This window comes from Hylaeus anthracinus, unplaced genomic scaffold (genome assembly GCF_026225885.1).
Source record: "Hylaeus anthracinus isolate JK02 unplaced genomic scaffold, UHH_iyHylAnth1.0_haploid 4, whole genome shotgun sequence".
Lineage (NCBI taxonomy): Eukaryota > Metazoa > Arthropoda > Insecta > Hymenoptera > Colletidae > Hylaeus > Hylaeus anthracinus.
Genome location: NW_026535289.1, coordinates 11,919,275 through 11,947,251, shown reverse-complemented (window position 1 = coordinate 11,947,251; position 27,977 = coordinate 11,919,275). Strand labels below are relative to the sequence as shown.

Genomic DNA, 27,977 nt, shown 5'->3' with positions numbered 1-27,977 from the left:
GATCGATCCCCTCGAAGCATCGCACGATCGCGAGAGATCGAGGAAGGGGACGAGAGGACAACGTCGAAGATCGCTGCGAAGTAAATTCGGACGAATCGGTGAACCCTCTAAAAATTGATTCCGTGGCATCGTGCGCGGCGACGGTTGCGCCGCCGCGTGGTCAGCGCCGCGGTGGCCCGCAGCTTCGTAAGGGTTGGAGGGAGGGTTGGAGGGAGAGAGCTGCGCGAGCAACGAGGGGTTGCATAGAGGGAGCGAGTTCAGTTCAGGTGCAAAGATCCTCGATTGAGGACGCGACAGTCCTGATAATCGGGACACTATGACAGGCGGCGAGGGGTCCCCGGTCAATCTCCTCAACCACTGTAACATGAACACCTCCGGGGAGTACGCGTACAGTGACGAAGATGAGAAGACTGCGGACACCTTATATAGCACCATGAAGCAGATGACGACTGACCTCCCGGGTAAGGGGCTTAGACGGAGGAAGGTCATGCACGCGGCCAAAGAAACTTTCGACAAGGGTGAGTCCGTAAACCTCGTCGTACTTCGAATTCTGCGCGTTCCTTCGTCGCTCACACCCCCTCCCGTACTGGTTTCGTCTGGTGGTTTTAAGGGTGGTCAACTCGTACCACGCATGGAGGAATGTTACACAGAGGGACGAACAAACTCCTAGATAAATTTCTAAGGAAACATCCCTGTTCATCCCTGTGCTCGTTTCGTTTAGTTTTAGGGGTAGTAGACCGATATCACCCAAAAAGGAACGTCTGTCACACCCTGACAACGTTCCCTCCGTGCTAGTTTCACCTATCAACCTATACCCGTAACAAACCAACCCCACACGAGTAAAATCACCCTTGAAATGCAATCCTTCTGCAATCTTTCTGCAACCCCTCGATCCCGAATTCCCGCAGACAGTGCTTCCGTTCATCTTTTCTTCCGTGCCGACTCTACCGTTCCCAGCAGCGGTACTGTGACATAATAGATGCAACGTCCCACCCCCGCTTCCCACCCTCAACGCATCCTCGAGTGATAAACACCGAACCAATTGACCCGAACTCCTCTCTGCCGTATCTCGGCTTGGCAGTGTCGGCCCGCGATGAGTATTGAACAGGTTACGCACACGGCTCGCACCTTGTTCCTCTGTCTGCTTTTAAGTCGGCAAAGGGAGGAAGAGACGCGGACTCTCAACCCCCTCGCACAACCTCTACGTCGCGTTCCGCGCAGCCACAGATGCGGTAGGCACGGTGCGCGCGATCTCCGCTCTGCCGTTGCGGGTTGTGTGCACTCGGAATGGGGATAAAGGCTGATACGCAACCGAACTCGTCGCTGCGACGGTTACGAGACATTCACAGACAGCGTGGACTCGCACAGATTCACGCCTAAGTGGATTTACACCTCGGCCAAAGCGTCGATGTATTCCGGAGGTGCGTTTACCCTTTAGGAGAAAGACATCAGGACCTGGACCGCTTCTCCTTTTCGTCTTGACACTTTCGGCGTTCTAACATACTCGCGAAATTGTTTGTAAAGTTGAAATTTTCGTTTTATACAATTGGAAACTACACGGGGTGTATTTCGTGAAATTAGTTGCGTGTTATGCACCATCGGACACCATTTAACTTTCACTTGTAACATCTTCTTCTACTCCCAACCGTTTAGGAGGTACAGCCTGTTCCAATTGCCTGGGACACCCTTTATAATCTGATATTTGTATCGTAGTTTTACAACTCGATCGAAATTCATGAATCCTATCCTTTTCTTTAACACCTGATCTTCGGAATTCATCTTTTTAACTCCTTGGTGAAAAGTTCCGTCACCCATACATGGGACCTTTCTCTGGAAGTCGAGAATTAACGTTGCCAGAAGTAATCTAGATGTACGCTCCTGTTAGAAGTTGGTAGTCGATGAGAAGTAGCGAAGAGGATTCCATCGACAGGACGATGAATATCGGTTATCTTCGGATGGTTATTCTTGGAGTCTCACACCGACAGAATTCGAAGATCCAATATCGTGGCTACATATACACGATTATGGCGAGGTTGCGGCATCGATATCCACCGGGGGAGCATTAGGCTTGCCTTCTGGGGGCGAGTCATTAGCTCCGGCGCCAATCAAGGCCTCCGTCTGGGGGGCAATCGTCTTGGTCGACGCTGGAGCTGACGACATCCTCCCAGAGGGCGAGGATTAATCTTCCCTCCTGGTGTAGACCCGTGTTATAACTCGAGTGGAAATCCTGATCGCGTGAACATAGTCGAAACCGTTTATATTTTTCTGCTGACTCTCATCCGTATAAAGACAAGCATACAGTAAATCCCATAAGTATTAAGTACCCTAAGTACCATCTATGTCTATCGAAGACATTTGTCTAAATTAAACGATAGGTTCGATGTTTACAAATAAACTTTTTCTTATAATTATATACATGTGCGAAGAGTCTATGTCTATTTATGTTTTTATAACGAATCATTTATTTGTAAACACCAAACCTGCGAAATTTAGACAAATTTCTTAGACATAGAGGGTACGAATATTTATCTAAATTCGCATTTGTCTACTCCCAATTAATTTTAGTAAATCTACTTCACTTACCGGAGCATTACTTCAGTGTATAGCGTGTTCGATTCACATCGACACCGCAGCTCCAGTGGAGGCTTGCCTTAAAGCAGGTATGAGCAACGTGGCTCGCCACCTGTGGGAATTTCACATCGCAGCAGAGAATATCGAATTGAATTCAAGCCTAACGAGATTCTGCTCGCCATTTCTTGCCGAGAAACCTCGAGTGTGCACAAGGGCCGATGCCCTTGCCCTCGAGCGCCCAGTTGGCCACCCCTGAATCGCAATTCAGATATCAGAGTTACGGTTAGTAACGGAGGGCTAAATAAATGTGCATCATAAATGTCCATCATAAATGTCCATCATAAATATCCATCATGAATGTGCGTCAGGCTTAAGTGGCACCCGAGGTTAAGCAGTCGGGATTCCCTCGTTGCTCCGGTTACGAAACCTCGCGCAATAGGGCGCTCGCGACGGAAGGGGTGGATTTCGTGCACCGATCACGGACTGTGATTCTCTAGGGTTACGGCCGCTTATTTTCGGCGGTGATCGATTCACCTTGCCGAAAATCGTTCCGTACACACGCCCACCGAGCAAACGACGTCCCCTACTTCTTTCATCCCCCAACGTCAGAGCCCGCTGAGGACGGTTTATCCCCTCTTCGACGCCCCGAGACAGTCGAGTGTCGCAAGATGAGAAAATGCGTTGCACTTTTAAAGGTGGATCTACCTGACCCACATCCTCGGATCCTGACTTGAAATGTGTACTCTGGAGATCCTGAAAACACGAGATAGTAATCGTAGTCTTCGTCTGGGACACGGAGGACCTCCCTTGACCCTTTACAGGTCACTGGTATTCATCGCTATTGCGAGATTTGTTTTTTAATGAAAGTGAGTGGAGATGAAATCTGAAGTTTGTCGGTTTGTTTGTCTCGTTTCCTTCTCTGGAAAATGTTCAAAAGAAGAAACGAGACAAAAACATATCAACAAACTTCAGATTTATTCCAACCTTAGAGTTTTGCCCATCTCTGTGAATGACGATACGAATGAACGTAGGTTGGCAAGAGTGAAAAATGTTGGTATAAATATATAGATGATAGATGTAGTGAAAATGGATTCCATGTGCCAAATGTATTAAATATTTCTCAAATTACATAAAGGAATGTCGTGATATAGTTCTCATTCCCACAGTTACTACTAACGAATTTTATAATTTTAAGTTTACGGTGTATGTAAACGGATTGTGACAAAAAAACAAAGTGGAAAAAAATGCCCAGGGAGTTGCGTTCAAGGGGTTGTATTATGCGGAGAAGAGAAGTTGCGTAGCGATATTCGAAAGATCGTATCGTCAGCAATTGTACTCGTTCTCGACGGTATTGTACGTCTTCTGTAGCACGCCAAGGTTCCACGCGCAAGTGACCAACTGAAGATGAACTTCCGACGAAGAGAGACACGTTTGGTTTGGATCCACGAGAGGTGCTACTTTACGCTTCGCTCGAGCGCCTCTCGAGTAGTTGACTGTTGTTGAAGCCAGCCCCTCGGAGCGAGGGTGATTGAAATAAGAATTCTTGGAATGCGTGTTTTAGAAGAGCCGCGAGTGTGCATAGGTATGCTTGTGTGGGAGGACGAATGTTCTTCGAGGAGTTTCCTCGCGTCCCAGGGTGAGAAATGCTCCTTCTTGGATGGCGGAACAACCTTGCGCTCTCGCCCTTTCATCCTGTCTCGTGCAATTTCTGCACGTCTGTTTTTGAACTTTAAAGGGACCGTTTGTTCCCGAACTTTAATTTCTCGCACCGAACACCATTTCTCCTGTTAAAGATACCATTTATCTTTACTTTTCCATCCGGCAGGATATATTCCAACTTAAATTTGGCGTTTGCATCGACAGTTTTGTTTCTCCAATGTACGTCAATCGAGTCTTTTGTCAGGATTTCGAGATCCCTGGCGTTCGACAGGAGGTTGATTCGACGAGGCGACAAGGGAACGGTTATCGAGTACAGAATCGACAACTCGTCGCCTGCGGCTATTCCATTTTGGGATAAATCGTCCCGATACCAGAACGGCCGGATCGAAGATCGAACGTTTATCACTTCTAGAGACCCGTTCGCTACCCGAAATTGGTATTTCCCGTTAGGTAGACGATTCACGAGGAAGCCACTTTCGCACCCCGTTTTCGCGTATGAAATTTTATGCTCGATCACTCGTTCGTTTCTACGCTAAATATTAGGGGGGCCGAAAAGTAATCAAAATCTCTTCGGCTTGGAAAAGTCTTTCAAGGAAAAATTGAAGGACTTTTTAAAGAAAGTGTTAGAGAATGATAGAAATTATTCTGTTGATTAGTACTTAAGATTTCTTTAATAAACGAATGTTGATAAAATTTTGATTACTTTTCGGCCTCCCTAATATTCTTGACATTAAAATTCTAGAAGCACAATTTTCGATGCTCACGTACCTTGCTGTTCCAACGTCTTATCGATTACGTTGTCACACCGCCACCACGTTCGATAAGTGTCTCCTTTCACCTACAACAACAACAACAACAAAAAAAATCTATCGCGTTTAAAAATGCACACCGGACTAATGGATTCCGGCTATAGATAAAATTTCGATTTATTCTAAGTACCGTTAATCGTTTGGGATTAGAGGCGATCGTTCGCACGTTGGGAGCTTCCGTCCCAATGGGATCGCGTGAATGCGTTCGTTGCGTGACACCAAAAATCCGCGGCGGCTTCAAAAGGTATCGCGCAGCTCGCGATCATCATAAACAACACTTTGGTCGTGTTATCTGATAGCAGCGATCCCGCAAACGCGATTTCACGCGTTCCTGGATAGCCTCCGTCGATGCGAACCCATTCACCTCCTTTGATGCGCGATTACCTCGCACAAATTATCCTTCTGCAATTCATAAAACTCGTTAAATTAAAAGAACAATTTTATACTCGATTTGTACTCGAACAATTGTATTACTCGACTAAAAAATTTCTTTTATTCGATGGGATTTATTCTGGACGATGAACGTTTCAGAATGTTCACCAACCACCCCCAAGGGGATGAGAGGTCACAGGAAGGAAAAGCTGGAAGAAGGATTCGATCGCGCGAATTAATCATGCGTTGTTAAAAACTCTGCAATCAAAGGATACAATTTTAGTACCCTGACCCATGAAGAAAGCGTAACGAACCGTGTGAATTGTTCACATAGTGTGAAAAAGTTGGTTGGGTAATAATAGCCTTTCCCGAGGAGAACGTCGTCTCCTTCTAAGAAAGGAGCTCCTTCGTAACGATCGACACGGAATTTTAATTAAAAGGCTAACAGTTTGGTAAACAATAGATTGTTTATCAAGGATCTGGTGGCTGTTTTATGAAAAGCCAGGTGTGTGCTTAACAAATTGTCAAGAAAGTGTGTTCCTTTCTTCTAAAAATCGGTATCAGATGTCACTGTCGATTGCACGTTGAGATCCAAACTGATCATCGTACTCGACAACTTTTTATCCGTCCTCGTCAATTTTCTTCGGGTCAAGTTTCCGACAATATGGAAAGGCGAAGGAACGAAAAGTCGATACCCTGTTGAACCGACACCTTTTGACATCGACCTCCGCGTGCTCGAAACTTCCCCGAAGAATCGTTCGAAACTTGTAAACGCTCGCGTTTTTCGAGCATCAGGTAAAGGAGTAAATAGAGTAAAACAGAAGAGCGACGCGTCTGACTTCTAATGGCGTTTTCTTTGCCAGGTTGGCACGTAGAGTCTCGTGCACGACTTCGCGCCAGTGTTGGATGGCTCTTCGTTGAGACATGGTCGATTTTAATAGACCCTAGTCTATATAGGACCTCTAGTCTATATAGGACCTCAGCCACTTTAGATGTGGCTGCGCCAAGTTTTACTTTATTTGGCTTAAATACGTAATTACGTCCTCTGGACTTTCCTACACCCTGTAGTCGCGCTTCATTTGTTTAAATCTATCGTTTAAGTTTAAATTGTAATCTCGTAGAGGAACTTACGTCGTAGAACCTTCGAGCCTACAACAATGGCGGCTAACGACGTCCTTTTATTATTCGATCGGAGGGTGTGGGATATAAATGAAAATATTCATGGAAATATGGAAATTGCTTTTTCAATCGGAGCAGCTGTTGCTCGTTCGATATAAGCTGATGGGTTCTCTGCTGTTCGCAAACAAACATTTTATTTTTAAATAAATAAACGTCAAGTGGGACGTACTTAAAAACAACAGACGTAGAAAATATCGAATTTCTTATTGTACCCTCAAATTCTTAATTTTACCCTTAAAATATTCCAAGCCCTCGATTGTTGAATACCCCGGACCAACTTCTGCCCCATCCACCCAAACCGATAGAAGGAAAGTTCCACAACAGTATTACCAGCCCTTTTCCACCCAGAAACAAGCCCGTTCCGCGACAACAATTTAGTTACCCAGATACGTAATGCTTTCGTTCGAGCAGGTTATGAAACTGCCATCGAACAGGGAACCTGAGAAACTAATACCTAGCCATCGACCGCTACCAACGCGTTCGGTATTCCTTTATTGCATAGCGAAATAAGGGAGATCGGGGCCTCTATCGATACAGGGGACGAATCGTTGGAAAAATTTCACGGTTGCGAGGGTGGCAGGAAGCAAACATCGCGGAAAATAGAAACGTCGAGGCAAGAGTGTCTCGCCTCGAGTCGTATCTCTCCGTTGTCTCTTGGACAAAAACGAGACCACGAATCCTCGTTTGCTCGTGGCGTTGATGAATCGCGGCGTTCCTCAAGGTTTCGCCTTCGGGCGAGCTTTTCGCCAGTTTGGTATCAGGGGGAGCCGCGGGTAATTTAATTTGTAACCGAGTTCGATAAATTGCCGTCGGTTAATTGTCAGTTCTTGCGCGACGAAAGTTGCGGGATTACAAATTGACGCCATCTTTTTTAGAGACTATCGCCGCGGACAAAGGCTAGAATTACGGGTACGATTTATTAATTATTAGCGACTAGGAGGTTCCGTAGATGTTGCGAGGAAGAGGTGTTATATTGTGCCGTTCGTTAAAAATAGCCGCGTATACGTGAAGAATTTACAATCAAATAATATTTAACAAGTAATGAGAGTAAATGATAAACTAATGTGATAAATACATATCATTGTCATAATTGTAGAATATATTCCGAGAATAAGGTGTCAAACGACAACTCGAAACTCAGTGGACTGTGGATCCGAGGATCGTGTGTTCGAATCTCCGCGCACCTTGTTTATTTTTCGTTTAGACTCCTACATGTATGTTACGTAAAATAATGATCATCGTACGTATATTTTCTATGCTATTCTACGTCATGAATATAATCCACAGTGTAGTAATGACAATAACGATGACGACGACGATATGAAATAATAACGAGTGACTATATCCACGACGGTGAAACTGAAGACGATAACAGCGATCGTAATGACTGCGATTATGGCAATGACTGCGACTACGACAATAACTACGATGATGAAAGCTGCCAATTTGTACCCCGTACATTTGCATGTATCCCTTGTATTACTGTACACAGTACGTCCCATATTTGCATACAAAGTAAAACATATTTGCACGGAAAATATGCATTTCCGTAAACGTCCGCGATCTAATTATGAGAGTGGTGTGTGTCAATTTATCTCCGTCACAGGACGCGAAAGGTTTTGCATATCAATCGACTCCGAAAATATTGACGACCGATAATTGGCTCGTTGTACGATTGCACGAATTTTGCATGGATTTTTACGAAGAATGTAATCCGCAATGAAATTCTGTAATTAATTTTCGTACGATCCTTCTAAGTTATATTTCACTGTACAGCGACTTACTGATCAACTTTGTTCATTTTCTATCGAATCTTCCTTTCGATCGACGCTAATTTTTTCTAGGCACTCGTCCTGGAAACTCCGTTTTGCTTTTTGAATAGATCTAGAAGAGCTCAATTGTCGAAGAATAGCGCTTCGTTAACAGGATCGCGACGCGTCGCTACATGCAGATTCAATTTAATCTCAAACGATGGAAGTTCATTAAACGGTAGACTGAACAGATGCGTCTTATTCCAACGCTTTCTCGTACTTTAGAACGTGCTTCGAAATAACGATGCCGGGAAGATGGTCTCTTCCGCGCGATTCGTCGCAAGAAACGGACGACTGCGGATCGGACTGAGAATTATCGTCGTTCGAGAGACACTCGAGTTTCTTAATAATCCCATTTCCGGCGAGTGACTTCAGATCCGTCCCGGGAAATGATGTTTCCTTTTGATATTTAGACGACGCTCGGGATTAATTTCCAAGCTTAAACTCGTCCATGTTGCACGCTCGTAGATCTCGGGAGATCCGTTATTTTAATTTATTAAAACAAAGGAATTCCTAGAGATTTGTACGACTGGTGCTTTGAAGCGAAAATTGCACTGTCTCTGCGAGAAGGAGTAATTACGTCGAAATGAAAATTAGTTAGAGATGATTTTATTTTATTTTTGCAACGATATTGGAACATGGAATGTTCGCAATTTTGCAATAATCCCGTGCAAGAATGACAAACGAAGGAAGGGTTGCCGTGTTAGCAGGGAATCATTGCTGCGCGACGTTTCAATATCAAGATCGTCGCGCCGCCATCGATTACGCAAGCTATTAACGCCACGATTTAGCGGTTTATTAAAGGAGCGACGTTCTCGCCTCGTCAGCAAGCTGGAAAGCCAATTCCCGTGAAAATTACGCGCGGCCCGCTAACGAAGTGTCTCGTTAGGAAACGAGACTGCTGGAATCGATATTTGATAACAATAATTATAATTTTTAGTTGGGAATTAAACGTGAAAAGAATCCAGTTAAAGTAAGAACATTGAAAAATGCACACGCTCGAATCGACGTATCAATGTTACTTAATATTTATATATAATATATGCATTTCTTTTTGCAGCATCGCGTCTCCTCAGACGAAAGATACCATGTACTGGCCACTTGATGACCCCCCGCCGCCTATGGATACAAAAGGTTCCAACACAGGTATGCACACGATATGAATACTTTCTTTGTTCGCCTAACGATAAGCTCACATCGCTCAAAAAAGTAACGGTACACTTCCGTTCAATGGCGCGCCCGGAAGTATTACAGCGGAAATACGGTCGAAAATTCAAATAAATTCCACCAGTGGGGAATATGAAATTTCGTTAAACTTTATTAGAGAAGATAGAAAAATGTTTGCTTCGTTTTAAAACTTTATCTAACGGGCTACTTAGAAGCAGACTTTAATTGAGAAAAGAATTTTCTACAGTAGCATGTGCCAATCTAGCCAGACAATAATTCTTTCATACTGTTAAGGTCGATTCAAACTATACGACACGGACCGTCACGTTCCGGCAACGACACGTACCGACACAGACCCGACAAAACATTAAAACACGCGTTTTAATGGAACTAATCGCACTATTCCCGTTGACGGAACGTTCAAGTCGGTGTCGGTTAAGTGCGAATAGTTCCATTAAAACGCGTGTTTTAATGTTTTTGTCGTGTCGGTGCCGGTACGTGTCGTTGCTGGAACGTGACGGTCCGTGTCGTGTATAATATAATAAATACTGCAATTAAAAAGCCTATAAACAGGCTCCCGGTAAATAAAGTGTTAAGACAGCATCGTCTTTGCCATCGTTACGTTACGTTAGATAACAATCCTATCGAAGCACGTGGACGCCTTCCACAGAGTTTCCACGATTAATTTTCACCTCCGCCCGTCCTCGTCGTTGGTCGTACATAGAAAACACGCGTTACCCTCGCAATTCGCTCGCATTCAGCCGATGTAACCGTGATTTCGCGACCATTGTCCGCGGATGAATTATTTCTGACGAGTCCACGGATCTCCACGGTCGGACGCGATGCAAAAATATGCATCGCAGGGATTCGCCCCCGGGTATCCTTATATGCATTTGAATGCATCATCCGTCGTGGAATTCCTGGCACCACCGAAATCAATACGACGGTATGCGGAAACCATTGTACGGGAACGAGACACCGTGCACGGATTATTCGCGTTATTTGACGTTCTGATCACGTTTAATAAACGGGCTTGCGTTTCTTGTTTACGGAGACGGACGAACGCAATAACAGTCGCGCTTAGATAATTCGTCAGAAACGTTCGTGGAACGAATGTTAACCACTCGTGGTTAATTAGAAAGATTACGAGTTAATTAGAAATAAACAGAAATTCAAGGTAATGTTTAAAGCTATGTAAATTTAATCGCGAATAATTGTTCACGCTTCTAACAATTACGACGTGATGAGATATAAAAGAACTGAAAAACATACGAGACGGTGTCTTTAACCCTTTGACCTATGATTTACTGTAGGATCGTGTGCGCCGTAATTAGATATAAAACTCCTTGCGTCTTTTCATACGACGTGTCTGACTGGTTCTTCATTTTCTACTGAAATTCTGTAACACGAGACCTGACACGTTCACGACACCGTCTGTACCACCGCTACGTGGTGAGAAACGCAAATAGCAGCGCCGGCGTGCGTTAAACAGGCTAAGAGGTCATTCTAACAAATTTCCTATGAGAATCAACGAAACACCGAGCCACGAAATTGGGTTCAGAACAGCGATAAGGAAAACCCTAAACTTCGAATAAATTTGAAGTTTCTTCTTTTGAACATTTTCTAAAGAAGGAAACGAGACAAACATATCGACAAACTTCAGATTTATTCGAAGCCTAGGGTTTTGCCCATCTCTGGTTTAGAATGTGTTCCAGTTCGTCGACGATTCGATACAAATTTTCGATAAATATTTCCTTTTGGTTGTCGCACAATTCCACTCGTAACAACCACAAACGCGATACTATGCACCACTGTGTCCTCGGTGCAACCAAGGTTTGAAATACGAAAGCATCGTGCAGAGAGAACGGAATAGAAAAGACGGGAAACATAAAAATATGAAATTGCGGACGTCGATGCACGGAACGGGGACGTACGGAAACGCAGAGGTGTGAAACCCTAAGCACGAGGATGCGAAAATGTCGAGCTGCGGCTTTATAAAAGAGGGAAGACGAGGAATATCCGTGGAATGTAACAATGAAGTGGCGTTAGAGCGCTACGAGGATACGAGAGCGCAGATATTGCGAAAATACCGAAATGCGTGGACGAGAGTGAATACGGGACGAAGGGAAACGTGAAACAATTAAAGTACGAAAACAAACGGAAACGTGGCGCTCGTCTGAACGAACAATTATCGGAGAGAAAGAATTTTTCGTAGAAGGTACTCCTTTAGATAGTTAGTGGATGGCCAAGTTTTATGGAAAGAAAGGAAGACATAATCTAAAGAAAACGAAGTATATATGAACCAACGTGAATTTACTTCTTTTTTTCTAATTTTTCATAGAATGTTCTCTTTTAAACAGTCAATGGATGGCCAAGTTTTATGGAAAGAAAGGAAAACCTAATGTAAAGGAAACAAAGTATACATGAACTAACGCGAATTCGCTTCTTTTTTTTCTAATTTCTAACGAATACATGCATCGAAGAAACTGGCGTGCGAATAACTCGCGAATGTTTCATGGAACGGACTTTGCGAGCGTATTTTACTTATAAAGTCGTATAACTCGACTATAACACCTAATAAGCCTTGCATTTGTTCGTTCTTCGCATTAGTTTCATTCCTGCTTGCCGTTACTTTGCTTAGATCCCTCCCTTTGTAATTCTTCTATCAAAGACGCCACTGCTCATAGCTCGATTGCCTCAGGATTGCTAAAGGATACTATAACTACCATCAAACGTAGCTACAGCCACCGAGGGCGAAACGAACGGAAAATTTATGTCCACAGATCGATACGGCGATAACAGCTCGAAAGACACGCCGACGAAACGTAAAACGCGCGTCCTTGCCAGCGAACGTGCACGTCCAATTAATTTCGTTCTAATTCGTCCGAGCGACCCTAATTAGGACTCGTGGTTCGCGAAACGACAATGGACAGGAGGCGAATTCGAAATGTACGCGGAAAGACGATTGCGGAAACGCCTTTATCGAACCCTGCCGGCCGAGCCCGTTCGATGGCGTGGCCGGAAGTTTTACAGCGAAAGTGCGGTCGAAAATTCAACCAAATTCCATCTATGAAATTTTGAAATTTGAATATGAAATTTTGTTAAACTTAGAGAAGATTATTAGAAAAGATAAAAAAATGTTTGCTTCGTTTTAAGGTTTAAAGAGAGGGCGTTTGTTGTAGGGTTAGGCCATTGATCCCTCGCACCTCCCCCCTCGCAGAGTGCGCCACCGAGCCTGGCTTGCAACTAACCGATTTGTTTCTATTATTAAGTACCCACTTCCTATCGATTTTATGTCGTCCCCATAAATTATACATCGCGCAACGCGTACAACGATTGGCTTTTCCGATCCACGTGCTGGCTTAAAGCACGAGCAAGCCAAAAAGGGGGCTGGGATAAACATGATTCATATCGAACACACGTGATCCATTTCTATTCGCCTAGGAGTACTATATTTTCACGAATAATATGGTTCTTTTTATCTCTGTCTATATCATCTTCCTACAGGATCGAAGGTGTACTGTTTCATACCAACAAACGATAACAATTTTTGTATTTTTTATTTTAAAACGAGCCCCGATACGACGCACTTTGGACTAGGCTTAATTGTACTTTATTCGCATAATTTATTAAAAGAAAAAAAAATTGTAATTACGTATAATTAAAAGCAGTCAGAAAGTGGTCGTGTTTGGGCTCGTTTTCGACACTCTCGTGGAAATATAAGAAACTCTGTCGCTGTATTTACGAACATTTTGAGATCTCGAGTTTCAAAAGGGTCAGTTTTTGTACACCGAATGAAACGTCGAGCTCTGTTATTCGCGATTAAGCAATACGACACGTAACTCAAAAACCAAAGCGGTGCAACAGGTGCCATCGTCGAACGACTCCGTGCAAATTGGCATCATTTGGCATTAATACAAACGGGTCCGTCCGTTCTTTGTTTCGACGTGCGCCTTTTCGACGTTTGCTTCAACGGGCCAGTCGATAATTCAATTACAACGCGACCTTTCGAAACCGTCACGCTCCTACCAGCGCGGAAAAAGTTTCGCGATGCTTCTTCCTCGTCTCGCCACGCGTCACCCCGCTGTCGCGAAACTTTTTTTCCCTATCAACCGCCCTTGTCTTTATTTACATTTTGAAAGTCGATTCTCTCGCCTGAGCTCTCGCTTACGGCTCGAACACTGCATCGACCATGAAATTAAACTCTTTTAATATACCACCGGCGTCCACTCGTTCGCTTCTGCTTCTATATAATCTACTCGTATACCGTTTATTTACCGTATAGTTTATTTTAAACTTCGAATTACTCCTGAAAACGTACGGCCACTTTTCGGCCGTCCTGTATCCTAATACGATCCGAATGCACGTTCGCGGACGTCGTTACATCGCCAATTTTCGCAAGAGACCAGGCGCACGAGTATTTCTTTAATCTTGGTCGGTGGAAGTAGTTCAGCCGAGTTTCGTCGGGCGGCTATTAGGTCAGGCATGCCATCGGGATATCGTTGCACGTGAATTGGCAATACCAAGGCAATCTACTACTGTTTGGAAGCCAGCCAGGCCAAACGACTTCACCTTCTCGTGCCAGAATTCGGCGGTTTCCAGTGTCCAGCCTACGGCTACGCCAAGAAATAACTTAAGCTTATCGGGCACCGACTGAAAAATAACGCCGTGATCGTAATTTACAGCTTCGCTCGTATCCACGCGCTTTTTAAAGTAATCTCGTCGTCGCGGATGACGAGCGAGATAATGGTGCGGGGGAAAAAGGGGAAACCGGGAAGTCTGGAAAGATTATTTTCGTATGAATTAATCGTATCGTGCCGTGAAATATAATATTCTTGTCATATCGTTAAATATATTCGTTTCAGGAATGCGACGTCGTGATGATGTTCCCAAGTGGAGCGAGCGACGAAACTCTGATGTGGCTCCTACGTAGACTACGGGCTGGAACCCCGGGCCTAGTGGTACACGTACGACATCATGCTTCATCAGACAGTTACGGGTTCTACTTAACAGCCCCTTTTAGCGTGTAAGTACAGAGTGCTTTGCAATCACACATGCAGTGGCACCTTCTGTCCTCGCAACTAGAGAGAGACTGCGCGTATTGTGCGTTTCTCGCAAGTAATCGGTCCCGTCTATTCATATATAAACCATTCCCAACCGAACTCCAAACATTCAAAATCAGTGATGGACAAAACTCTAGGTTTCGAATAAATCTGAAGTTTGCCGATGTGTTTGTCTCGTTTCCTCTTTTGAACACTTTCTAGAGAAAGAAACGAGACAAACACATCGGCAAACTTCAGATTTTTTCGAAGCTTAGGGTTTTGCCCATCTCTGTCCAAAATCTCGGTCTCCCTACACAGGGAATTACCAGTGCACACACTACCCCCACCTAATTTAGTATTTTTAAATAATACCATCTATGCCGTCTTACCAAGTCTATTTTCACGTGTCATTTTGCACGTCGCCCTTCATTCCGTTTGCTAATGTACGAATTTAATATCGAATAGCCACGACGCGTAGGGTAACATGCTTAAAATCGATCGTCGACAGATTATTGAAAGCCGCTGAAGAAGTACATTTGCCAAAGACGCTACGCCAGGAGTTTGGCGGTGGTCTGAAAGAGTTCGTGGGCTCCGAGGCGAGCTGCTTCGAGGGGAACGACGACGAAGCTCAATTCTTTACCACCCAGGAACGACAGTCCCTGGTCCTGCACCTGCTGCACACCCTCAGAGCGGGACCGCAGGATCTCCACAGTCTGCCTGGCCTCAAGATGGTGGAAGGACAGGCAATCATTCCGAAATGCATTTCTTCGGGGATCATTTCGCAGGTAGAGTCTTCAGGAATTGTAAATATCTTAACTTCAACGATGGGGAATATATTAGGCGTAGGAATGAAGAAATTAGAAAAATTAATTCCAAAGGTGGCATTAATAACGAAAATAAATCCGAATAAGATTCGTGAAATTCAGTTTACCGAAATTAATTACTACGATATATGGTAAATTATATGATCTTTGTTTCGATCTTTATTTCACGTACAATTAGATTTTCTAATTTTTATTAAAATTTCCGTCGTGCAAACGACGGATGTGCATCTTGTATTCCTTGTTCGAGAGTCTCGAATCGCGAGACTTCGATCGAGAAGGGTGTCTTGCTCATCCCAGTTAGGAATCCCTGGTAGGATTAGAAACTTTGTCGACGAGGGGGGTTAATGACTGCGCCCGGAGTTCGAAAGACTTTCGGTGTTTCGGTAATTGAAGTCCTTGTTCGCGGGGACTGCAAACTGTTCGAGTTATTATTCCGCGGGGAAGTTGGCCGCGAATGGAGTTAGCCGTACCGACGACGGAATTAATTTTCAATCAGGTCTTCCCTCTTCACGAGTTGCCTGCTCTGGAGAAGTTACAGCGAACGTGGGTACGCGCGTTTCTCAGCCCTCAACCCTTGGACGACATTTGTAAATACTTTGGGGTGAAGATTACCATGTACTTCGCGTGGCTCGGACATTACACCACCGCTCTGATCGTCCCTGCTGCATTGGGTGCCATATATTGGGTAAGACGTTCTCCAAATAACGTGTTTTCGTATTTTTATATTCGATCGAACTTCCCCGACTGGTGGACGCTAGAAAACTCTAGGGAAATAGCAAATTTACCGTTGGAGTTTCGCGAGAACAAACCGGTGTAATTTCTGTAGGAGTCTAAACGAAAAATAAGGCACGGGGGGATTCGAACCCACGAGATCCTCGGATCCACAGTCGACCGCTTTACCTACGCGACCAATACCGTACCCTACGTTTCGTGTTCTTGTTTTGACTCCTTATTGTTGGGTATAGGAGTCGCGGATACTACATTTCAAGGTTCCACTTTGTCTTTGTTTGAGACAAATAAGTAATTAGTGCATGTAGAACTGCTTACATCGTTATTGTTTAGTTTGCCGGAAGCTGCTTGATCTACCCTAGGTGTTGAAAACGCGAAATATTCTAATTTTCATTGTACCGACGATACGTCCGCTTCCACTTTGCTCCAGATCGGCATCATCGGCAGGAATCAAGCGGTGGAAGACGTGGCGTACGTTCTGTTCTCCGTCTTCAACGTAATCTGGGCCACGGTTTATCTGGAAACCTGGAAGAGGAGAGGCGCCGAATTGGCCTACAGGTGGGGTACTTTGGATCAAAGAGACGACCTACTTATCGAGCCTAGGCCCTTGTTCACGGTAAGCTTCCAGTGAATCATCGCATGCATCTGTTCATAGAAAAGTCCTTGTTGCCCAAATGTTTCTTGTTGTAAATAATTGCAAACGGTGATGTTACCAATGATGTTCCCTGTGCGCAGGGCACCTTGGAAATCTCACCTGTAACTGGAAGACTGGAGCCAACGTACCCCAGGTGGAAGAGAAATATGTGTCGATACTTGTTGAGCGTTCCAATAATTGCAGCATGTTTGTTCTTCGTTTTCATCGTGATGATCTGGAGCTTCCAAATACAGGTAAAATATATTTCTCTATTTCCAACCATTCTGTGAAAGAAACACTGTGCGAAACTCTGTTCTTCAACTATAAATATTGCATCGAAATTTGAAGTATCAGAAGTTCCTTGCCAGATTCATTTCGAGATCCTCAATCTCGAAGTTAGATATTCGACTTAAATATTCGTGGAGTAACCGAAGAGGAAAATTGTCCTGTTAAATCTCCCCTCTGGCAGCATGCCTAAGACGATTGTGCTTGCAGAATATTCCTCGCACAGACGTAATGCGCCACGAAAAACGGGGAAACGATTTAGTTCAGAGTTTTTACGTCGTCGCTGGACCGATACCAGGGCAAAATATTATAGATCACCTATGAATAATATATGTGTGTCCATTACGGTGATTTTTCACCCATCTTCTCGATTCTATCGTTTGAATATTTTGTTTGGTGTTCTTTGGTCGCATCAGTAATTCAAGGAAGAGGTTGATGTACAGTTTACTTATTTCAACAATGTTTCAGCGTTTGTAGATTCTTTTCAAGGCACATAATGTAATAGAACTTCGCATAGAGAAGATACAACTGACCCCCATCTATTAACAATATATATTTGTTTAAAGAAAAGAAAATTAAACCTTCTATTCATATAATTGATTCAAATTTCGCGCGCGTTTTAAAGTCAACCTAATCGCCATCTAGCGGTGAATAGGTGGAACTAAAATTCCGACCTCCGTACAGCGCACCACCGGGAGAACGCCCAAGCTTGTCCTCGAATAGTTCTCACTGTCAACGCTAGATGGCGGTATTTTCATGTTATTTACCGACGTCGGTCGGTACTTTATCATCATGTCGGTAAATAACCTGTAAATGAAACCTGTAAACTTGAGGGTTTTCCCGATAGATGATCGTCAAGTCGACCGTCGAAAGCGCGCGAAAAATTTGAATTAATTTCGCGAGAATTAAAAGTAATTTCCTTTCTTTCGTACAACTATAAAGTAGGATGGCTGTTGATTGTTTGAAAAATATTTGCAGGAATGGTGGGACGCTCGTCTGGAGTCCGCTGGATACGGGTTTTGGCTGAGCTACATGCCAAAAATTTTGCTCGCCGTGGTGATAACGTTAATGGACGAGGCTTACTTCAAAGTCGCCGTATGGTTGAACGACATGGGTACGTGTAAATTGCGGAAACGCATAAGTTCGTTGCCATAGTCCTATTATCTCTCTCGACGATAACGATCTCCGTGCGGCTCGTGACACGAGCGAACGACATTTACGAGTTTTTTTCCTCGCATTGTTGAACCATCACCGAGACACTCTGCACGTCTAGTTTTCAAGTGCCTAGCATATACTAGGGGTACCCATAAAATAGAACTTAACTTTGTTTTTTCATTCCTGTACAATTCATCTATTTTTTCTTTTGTTAAATTGAACAACAAGCACCCCTGTTCTTCAACTTATATAGATGATAATTCTTACAATTTGAAAAAAATAAATGACATTTCTTATGCGTACCCCTAATAATTTTTTACGAATCTTTTCACAGCTTAGCTTCTTCTAGAGAGTAACTCAGAACTATGCCCCCCTCCCCCGATTAACATAATCGAACACGGATCTTAACATGGCGAATGTTTTATGTTCTCTTCGACATACGAATACGTACGAGATATATATATATATATATATCCTAGGCATTCTTATCTGTCTCTACTACTACCTACTATTACCACTACCTCTTTCTACTTCTCTCCTTTTTCTGTCGTATGTTTATTTCATTTATTTACATATCGGAGAGCGGTCATGTTACAAGTAGATAGTATTTGAGATTTTTGTGTGTTGGACGCAGAAAACTATCGGCTAGACACCGAGTACGAGAATCATCTGATCTACAAGGTGGCACTGGTAATAAGAAGAACACTCCATTTTTCCACCAATAGATTGTGCGTGCGTGCGTGTGCGTGTTGTGTTAGCCGTTCTTACACGTCCTCCTCTAATCGAATCCAAGAGATTACCCAACTTCGGAAGTAACTGAACGATTGCGACAATTATTTGGGACTTTACCGACGAAATTTTCGTTAAGTGTCGCGTGGTTATCCCCGCCACTTCCTCGAGGCTTGGTAGAGCTTTGTATAAGAATAAATTCCACTTTTTTTGGATGCTGCAATATATTATCATTTACCATATAATATTCGAGAGTTCTCCTTTAACGTTAATACATTTGACCGAAATTAGAATATAAATTCGTGAATTTAGAGGTGGACTGCTAAATGTGGTGTTAAAAATTAGAGCTCTTGCGCTTCTTTCGTTTCGAATATAGCGTGGAATTGTCCGCTCTGGCTGTCTCTGTCGCTGCACGATAAAGTTTCGTTCTCTTTAAGAGTACCTTCCGCTTGCGCTTGTCGATACTTCGTGGCACCTCTCGTGTCTTTTGCTTCTCTAATTGCATCACGTACGCGTAGCGTGTATGTGTATCGGTCGAACAACGACAGATAGAAAGTATACAGAGGAGACTATGTGTTTCAGTTTCAGTTTGTAAACTCCTTCCTATCGCTATTTTACATCGCCTTCTACATACAAGATCAAGAGAGGCTGAAAGAGGTAAGGACCCTTTTATTCCCGTTTCTTCCTTGTTCTATATTAGGTTCCGTTGTTTCATTTTGTATACTTGAAAATTACTTATACGTCTCTATTCTATGGTAGCTATGATTAGTATTCTATGATTAGTATTTTATAATTAGTATTTTCGAGTAAAATATTGCTTGACCGTGTACGTAGGGATATAAAAGTGTAATTTGAAAACCACCACGCCTTTACTCGATAATGCTCTAGCAGATACACGATACATACACTCTATTTGGATAATACACACGTTTTAGCGATTCTTTACTTCGAAATTCGGAAGCTTCCAGATAACAACTCTAGATAGCTACTAGCCCGAGTCTGTTTTCACATACTTTAACCAAATGACCGCGTCGCATAAGAGTCAATTTGAAGTATTACGAACTCTCTGAGTAAAGAGACAACCCAGTCGAATGAAATTGTCTCTACTATCGTTTCAGCAACTGGCCGCTCTGCTGATAGCTCGGCAAGTGATCGGGAATCTGAAAGAATCCGCGGTGCCGTACCTGATCGAGCAGCTTCGTTTGGCGCGCATGAGCTTCGTGCTCTTCGGCGCCCTGAGCCCGAGCGAGGACAGACCGCCTCCAGGTGAAGAGAACGACGAGAACCGGAAGGAGTCCGAGGACAAGAGCGAACGATCGGATGGCGGGAAGGGCAAGCAGCCGAGAAACGTCAGCCAGGCAGAGCTTGAAAGTTCCCTCTACAGAGTAGGGCATCCCACTAATTCTCTACTTAGTGACGTTACGTTCAAGGTTTGGTCTAGATTTAGCTAATTTCTTTTCGATTCGATGCACTTCGCCATCGCGCGCAGAAATGGCAGCGCTGGCGATCCAGGAATTCCAATCAGAGAATTAAAAACATGGTCCTTGTTCCAAATTCTCGATGAATCTTCTTTTTTCATTGAGAAGAAGTTAGTCTGTGTAATAAATAGCATCGAATAATGAATAATAAATAGTCTGAGAGTCTTTACGATACAGAGCTCTAACTCCGAAACTATCGGCAAAATTTCAAATATGGAAATTGCATGGTAACATGGGGCTCATGTTTCAACGAGAAGGAATTTTTGTTAACTTCGTTATTTAACGAGATACGATGGTCAAGTTTCGTTTTTCAAACGGAACTGTATATATTTTTTTTTTATACCATGCGATAGTACTTTTCAAGACGAATTCATTAAGCTTCAATGTATTTGCCCGATTTTGATTAGTTTTCAAGTTTACTGTGATCGAATCAGCTTGTGTCGAAATAATGAATAATAAGTAGAATTCCTGAAAAACTTTTGAACTTTGTTGAATTTGTTAAACTATCGATCCAAGTTGCCAGCGCTGCCAAGTTTAAACATTATCACACGTCACATCATCGATTATCTTCCCACTCTCGTGTCTCCCACGTGTCTCCTCCTTTTGCTTGCGTATACATCTTTTCTTTCGTTTGGGAACCTTCAAGCCCTGGCGATTCCGTTCAAACCTAAACCCCGTACCCACGCTACACACGCACGTCGAGAACGGGTCCGTTCGTACGCGGACGAAGCAGCTAATTAATGTTGTCCTGTGTTGTCTGATCGGTTCTTTTTGCAGAATTTTCATGATTTTTATTCCCGTTTTCCACCGATTCCATCAACGATGCGCAGATATCAACCAGAAAGGTAATGTCACCGCTCATCCTATCATTAAACTCGATGACCCTTTCAATTAACGATAGATTCGCGTGGATTTTCTATAATATATAAATATAAATAATTGTATCACACAGGAATTTGACACTTTAAAATCGTAGTCATACATATTAATAGTAATACATTAGCGATCTTTGATTCGTAAGCCTCTCTTCTGAAAGGAGCGTATTATAGAAGAGCGATTATTATATAAACGGAAAAGAATACGTTCTTGGCAGAGAATAACTGAAAGGGTTGAATCCAATATCACGGCTTTTTCATGCTGATTCCATCTCAAGCGCTAGCTTCTTATTTTCCGTTTGACGAGCATAGTAACCCTCACACCACCCACGCTAGATACACGTGATAGAAAATGTTCCGCTGGATATCCCTGAATATGTTTAATATACGATTGGATTACGCTGCAGTTTTATCGATATCATTAACCCTTTGCACCCGAGAGGTGACTCGAGAGGCGTGATTAGGTTTCACGCAGCAAATCTACGATACCTAATGTTTCTTTAGGTTTAATTTCTTTGGAGCTCCACGAGGTAAAGGTGACTTTATTCTGAAATCTAGATAGCTTAGAATTCATGACAATAGAGCGCTAAGAAACATCTCGAGTGCAAAGTGTTAATGATAAAACCTACCACGACCTTCAGCTTTTCTACAAAAATGATTACGGTTACATGGTTTTCTCCTTAACGATATAACCTGCAACGAAATCGCATGAAATACACAACTTAACGAATAATTATATAATGTCGTTCTTTCTGAATAACTGACCTGTCATAGCGATTTAGAACAATTCGCGAGAACTTGTGCAAATCTTTCTATTTTGTAGTACGACGGGGCGTTTTCAGAGCATCTGGAAATGCTATCGCAACTCGGATACGTCTGCCTATTCTCTTCGGCGTTCCCATTGGCTGCCATGGCTGCGTTGCTCGGTAATCTCCTCGAGCTGCGCGGCGATGCTTTCAAGCTTTGCTTCGTCCTCCAGCGGCCCTTTGGCCGGAGGGTCTCCAACATCGGAACTTGGCAAGTAAGTTATTCGAATTTTCATACATATTTATCGAATCGTATAAGTACCATTTTGTGTTCAAAACTGTTGGAAATGGGTGGAATTAATAACAGTCTTTTTATTTTATTTCGGACGTCTACTTTATTCGACTTTACAGAACGAACGAGAACTAACTAAAAGCTCAGGCCTACGCGAATGAGAAATTCTAACGTCTACTTAAAGAAAAGAAAATTCTGCCTGCGCTCTGTTTATTGGCCTGGTCTCGGGCGACAAACAGTCAAAGGTCCTCAGACCTGGTGGTGCCAGTCCGATACTTTAACAGACAGAAAGGGCAGCGCTTTCGCAAAAAATAAATGCTTAACGCAAATGTACATGTATATAATTCAACAATTTGTGAACGAAGGTTTCGTGATGAACGGATTACGAAGATAGAATTATTATTTAATTTCCCAGAACGCTATGGAGGCGATGGGTCTGGTTGCGATTCTGGTGAATTGCGCGCTGATAGGACTGAGTGGCCAGGTGCAGAGAATGTTTCCAGAGATGTCGGCTACTCAGACGATCCTCTTGATAGTCGCCTTGGAGCACATCATGCTGGCGATACGGTTTATTATAATCTGCGCGATCCCCGACATTCCGCACTGGGTGGCCACCGAAATGGCCAAGGTGGAGTTCTTGAGGAGGGAGGCTGTCAGAAGGCTCTCCTCGACTCCGTCGCCGGAGCAGCAGCCGGTCACGGTGATAGGTAAACGTAACTTGCGACGTATCTTTCAACCTAACACTCGCTACTTACCTGTTTCTTGCGCAGCCCCCCGTTTCTCCAGCGACAATCAGAAGTATATCTTTCACCTATAGCTAGATCGAAACTTTACGATGGCTGAACGTTACCAACTCGGGGGAATTTAGTGAATTCAATTTACAGCAAATACATTCTGCATACATTCGTAGTACTCGAGAACTCGAGAAACGATTGTAACAACACTGACTACTGTACAACTTCTCTACGTTTAGTTCCAAATTTTAACTCTTTGCTGTACCTTGGATACTTGGATGTACCCACAACGAACTCCAATGGTAACTACTCAAGTAGCAAATAGAGAAAGGCGAGATCGCGAAGAACTGTGCGATTTTAATTTGTTAGAACAAACGAAAACGATTCAATTAGACTTAAAAAAAAAAAAAGGTTACGAAACGTTTATGAGCCCAGAACTTAAAGTCTAATTGTTTTTGTTTTTTTAAACTTCTTTTCCTACTTTTTCTCTTTTCACGGCGCGGTGAATAGTCGTAGAGCAAAGGGTGAACATCGCTACGTTTGTTAATTCGACCGATATCACTGTGATCTTCGCCTTTCCTCGCCACTGAAACTTAAATCGTAGAGCAAAGAGTTAACATCTCGATCAGGACGAACATATCGAAACACGTGACGTTCAGTATCGTGTTTAAATCTCCATCCCATCCTCCGATCGGGAAAATTCTCAACCACGGGTGTCGTCCTTCCTCCTCCCATCTATTAATTTCGCCCGAACTCAGGGAGATTCGTGGTGAGTCCAGCAGACGGTGAGACGGAAGAGCAACAGCTGCTTTCCGAACGTTCCGGCGACGCGACGACGCCCAGCCTCCCGGACACGCTGACCCTGACGTCTACCACCCAGACGCCCAGCAGCCCTCCGACGCCCAGCGTCGCGTCGGTGCCGAGAATCTCCGAGACACCGTCCGCGGTTCAGACCCCTGGCAGCGCGTCCAGCAGCGACATAGGTACTCCTTTCCTGACTGAAACTAACATGGGCAGCATTCGCGACCTTCACAATTCACCCAGATGCTCGATTCCTGGCGGAGAACGAGGTTCGACAACAGGAACAACTGTTCCTTCCTTTCTTTTTCACCCCTCAAACTTTCGTTAACGTCAAACGTCCGAAATATTAAGAAATGTTATGTAATTCTTTGTAGTATTCATTAGTTTCTTCTTTCTTTTTTTTTTATAAATATTGTTTCCATTGTTTTTTGTTATTCCTTGTATTATTTTTCTGATGGTCCGAACTGTTAAAGAAACAACTGATATGTAATTCTTTGTAGTATTCATTAGTTTCTTTTTCTTCTTTAAATATTGTTTCTATTATTTTCTGTTGTACCTTGTATTATATTTCTGGCGGTGCATCCATCGTCCATGAGTGCTACAAGGAATGATACACGCGGAAGCCTTAAATCTAAAGTGATACGTAATTCCTCTTTTAAAATTTCAGTTCTTTTCTTCTTTAATTATTGAACAGGTTCCCTATATACAAACACAGAATGTAAAATTGATTACACGAAGGGAACACCGGGAGAAATTATTTTTCTCGTTTGCAAACATGCAGGTAGACGTTCGAGAGACTGGTTAACGAGCGAACCAGAGGCGTCGGGAGGTGCCGATCACTACAGCCATCATTTAACGATCGGACCTCACGGAGGTGTGGACTGGGTCAGGAGGTTAGGTCTGGAGCCTGGAGGCCGGAAGTCCAGCGACTCTGAGATCAGCGGAGCTGGTACCGTTGGCGGAAGCGGAGACGAGGCGATTCATCTTCACCGATCCACCGATTGCATCGTCTCGAAAGATCTTGCTTCTTCGTCGGACAGCGACCTCCTCAGGTACGCTAACCTTCTCGAAAACTCTTTTAACCATTTACGATCGATCGAAGTTTTGTTAAAATTAGAGATCACAGTTTTCGACGGGTATTAAAATACACGGGTACACGGATATCGAAATACACGGATATCTAGGTACGTACACGTGCATCGACATACACGAGCACGCATACGTCGAATTATCTATCGTTACCCGCGACTTGAATATTTATTTTAACTAGTAAATAAAGTTTTATAAATTACACTACAAAATTTATTCTATTACATTTATTCTTCTTGTGTTTATATATATATATTTTTTATTTATTTATTTTACTGCATATCAATTTTTTCAAAATTAATAAGGATCATTATTTTGGAATAAATAGCTTTGTTACATAAACGTTTGTCTATAAAAATACTTGGATATTGTACCCGTATAATTCGACGCACGTATACGTATCTGGATATCTGTGTATTTCGATACCCGGGTATTTCGATACACGTGAAGTAGGAATCTCTAGTTAGAATCCTCCGTTTAATAAATCCACTACCAAGTGTAAAGAAAATGTGCTCGATATCGGGGTACCGCTTCCTTCTGTTAAAGGTCTGCTCCGCCGTGGACGATGGCGCACAGGAACCAAAAGTTCCGGTTTTCGCCAGAGAGGGAGAAGGAGCGAGAAAAGTCGGAGAAACAGCAGTACCAACTCCATCAACGTGAGATATACGAGCACAGACAGCAACAGGCGATGCAACAAGCGGAAAAAGAGAAAGAGAAAGAGAAAGAGAAAGAGAAAGAGAAAGAGAAAGAAAAAGAAAAAGAGAAAGAGGCGGCAGCTCAATCGAGCTCCAGCAAGCCAAACTCCAGCCAAGAAGAGGACAAGTCGAACAAGGAGGATCGGCAGGCCAAGAAGAGGAGGATGAAGGAGACCCTGGTGAAGAGGGCCAGGTCCGTGGCCGTGTTCTCGTTGAAGCTGAAGGAGCACAGGAGCAAAGCGGAAAAGGCAGCGCATAAAGCGGAGGAGGCCGCGCTTAGAGAAGAAGAGGGCAGGTGGCACCAATCGCCCACCTGCGTCGGCGGCGAGCTCTCCTGCATCCCCATAGAGAAGCTTATATCCGTGGATGACATCGCAGCCTTGGAACAACGCAGACATAATCATTAGCCGCTTGACGTTTCACTTCCGTTTCACACGCTACGTAGAAACATTCGTCTACGCCAGTGATACTCGCTACGGAACGAATGTTGCAGTGGCGTAACCAGCAATTCCGGAGGGAGAAGGTGACTTTTCGGCGGAAATGTTCGATCCCACCCCCCCCTCCGTGTCGTGTTTAATCTTAGGCAAAGATGAAGTGGTATTTTTAATTTTTCAAGGATACGATGATACCAACAAAACTTGTAAAGCAATAAGTGTTAGATTAAACGAAAAATTTTTGTATGAAAATGTTTCTGGTAACGACGATTATGGAACTTCCCCTTGTATTCGCTGTTTATTAAAGAGCTTCTATCTACCAGAGAGAGAGAGAGAGAGAGAGAGAAAAAAAAAACCATGAAACTTGTACAGTTAAAGAAACAATCAAAGATCGACTGGCCGATTACCTTGGTTTTTTTTTTTTTTTTTTTTTTTTTTTATTGGTTGACGGAAAAGTCTGGCATTTAGTTACGCCACTGGAATGTTGTTGAGTTGCTTTTGTGATACCCGGTCTCGGATCTTGCTCAACATTCGAGGCAAAGTCGATGACAAATTAGAAAGAGAAAGTGGAGTCTATCGTTTGATCTGTCATTTCATTAACGAGATTCACGAGGAGGAAAGGGCATTAAGATCGTTTTTTGGTTATCGTTTTCTTTTCTTTGAGAGACACCTGAGTCTGTTTTTGCCCCACCGTTCTGAAACTATTCGTGGATCCGTCTTTAAACGAACGAATTTTTAACGAAATCGAACTAATGTTTCATTTGTTTATTACGCCGATGTTGTACAAGCAACGTTGGATAAATCCTTCTGTTGTCCATCTGTTTAAAATTAAAACCTATTCCTTCGCGAGTACTATTTTTCACGTAAACAATGAAAACAACGTTGCCCTGCCGCAACGGATGCGTGTACAAAGAGTGGGGACAGCACAGGACGGAAACAAAACGTTTACGATACGATATTATTTTTAATTAAATTTGTACATCAATTGGAAACTCTAATATCAACTTAGCCAGTATAGCAAGGAACGTAACAGTGATCGCGAGACCGATACAGACAAACTCCGGTAATAAAGATCCTGTATCGCTCTCGCGGTCGTAAGAGAATTCTCACTTTCCCTGCCACACTGGCTGAATTTTTATACGACCGAGCATAACGATTGCTACGCGTTAATTGTAATATCAACGTTTAACGAAAAATTGCTCAACTTTCGAGATAATGTACCCTCGGTTTCGCATGGGATTACGATTCGTAAAGTTGACACGGCCTCCGACGGACGGCGCTGCTTTATAATTCTCTGTCGGAACTCTGACCGGAAGTGATCGATCGATCGATCCTGTCGATCATCATCGGGTTTACGCGAAATTCCTGTTCGTGTACCACGTTCATCGATCGCGAGCTGCGAAACGAAACGGATAGTTGAATTTTCGAAGTTCTTTCGGATCCATTTGACAAAATTTCGTGTGAGTATCATTCGCGTACGCGAAACGCGCGCACCGGAAAGCTCACGAGGAACAATGAAAATGCTAATCGGGCGACGCGATCGAGAGGATTTTCTTTCGTGGCGATTAGCAACATTGGGAAAGAAGAATCGACGAGACACGAACAAAATGAAACGGCGCACAAAATAAAATCAGTCACCACGAATTCTAGACGACGTTCTATAGAAAAACAGTTTAGAGTGTCATCGTTTAAGATCACATTTTTTGGTAGAATTAGTCGATACCTCGGCATCGTAGAGTGTAAACTCCGAGAAGATTGTTATTCGATTTCCTTGCGATTCGACGAACTCGAAGAGAAAACAGAAAAATCCACGGCTTTGTACGACGTTTCGCAACGAATAGGTTTCGAATTTGGTGAATTACGCACA

General features: G+C 43.3%; 1 protein-coding gene across 5 annotated transcripts; it reads left to right on the top strand.

Annotated features, from left to right (window-relative positions):
• Positions 1-249: 249 nt before the first annotated feature.
• On the top strand, positions 250-26,444 carry LOC128894954 (anoctamin-8). Of its 5 annotated transcripts, none has more exons than XM_054157088.1 (16): positions 250-518; positions 9,462-9,547; positions 14,434-14,594; positions 15,119-15,395; positions 15,931-16,119; positions 16,594-16,779; positions 16,899-17,051; positions 18,061-18,196; positions 18,872-18,927; positions 19,549-19,623; positions 20,085-20,396; positions 22,143-22,340; positions 22,773-23,064; positions 23,850-24,074; positions 24,674-24,944; positions 25,528-26,444. In XM_054157088.1, exons 1-16 carry the CDS (start codon positions 317-319, stop codon positions 26,081-26,083), a joined length of 3,375 nt encoding a protein of 1,124 aa, XP_054013063.1. In that variant the 5' UTR covers positions 250-316; the 3' UTR covers positions 26,084-26,444. The 5 variants fall into 5 exon arrangements, with proteins under 5 accessions (XP_054013063.1, XP_054013061.1, XP_054013060.1 ...); XM_054157086.1 differs by having other exon boundaries at positions 251-518; positions 20,085-20,351; positions 23,850-24,161; XM_054157085.1 differs by having other exon boundaries at positions 251-518; positions 23,874-24,161.
• Positions 26,445-27,977: the final 1,533 nt, after the last annotated feature.

Bases quoted from the DNA above. Each gene is read 5' to 3' on its own strand.
- LOC128894954 (XM_054157083.1), top strand. From the start codon at position 317: ATGACAGGCGGCGAGGGGTCCCCGGTCAATCTCCTCAACCACTGTAAC. The intron at 20,397-22,142 runs GTTTGGTCTAGA...TCTATTTTGTAG, and splicing joins TTAGTGACGTTACGTTCAAG to TACGACGGGGCGTTTTCAGA. The intron at 23,065-23,849 runs GTAAACGTAACT...GCCCGAACTCAG, and splicing joins GCAGCCGGTCACGGTGATAG to GGAGATTCGTGGTGAGTCCA.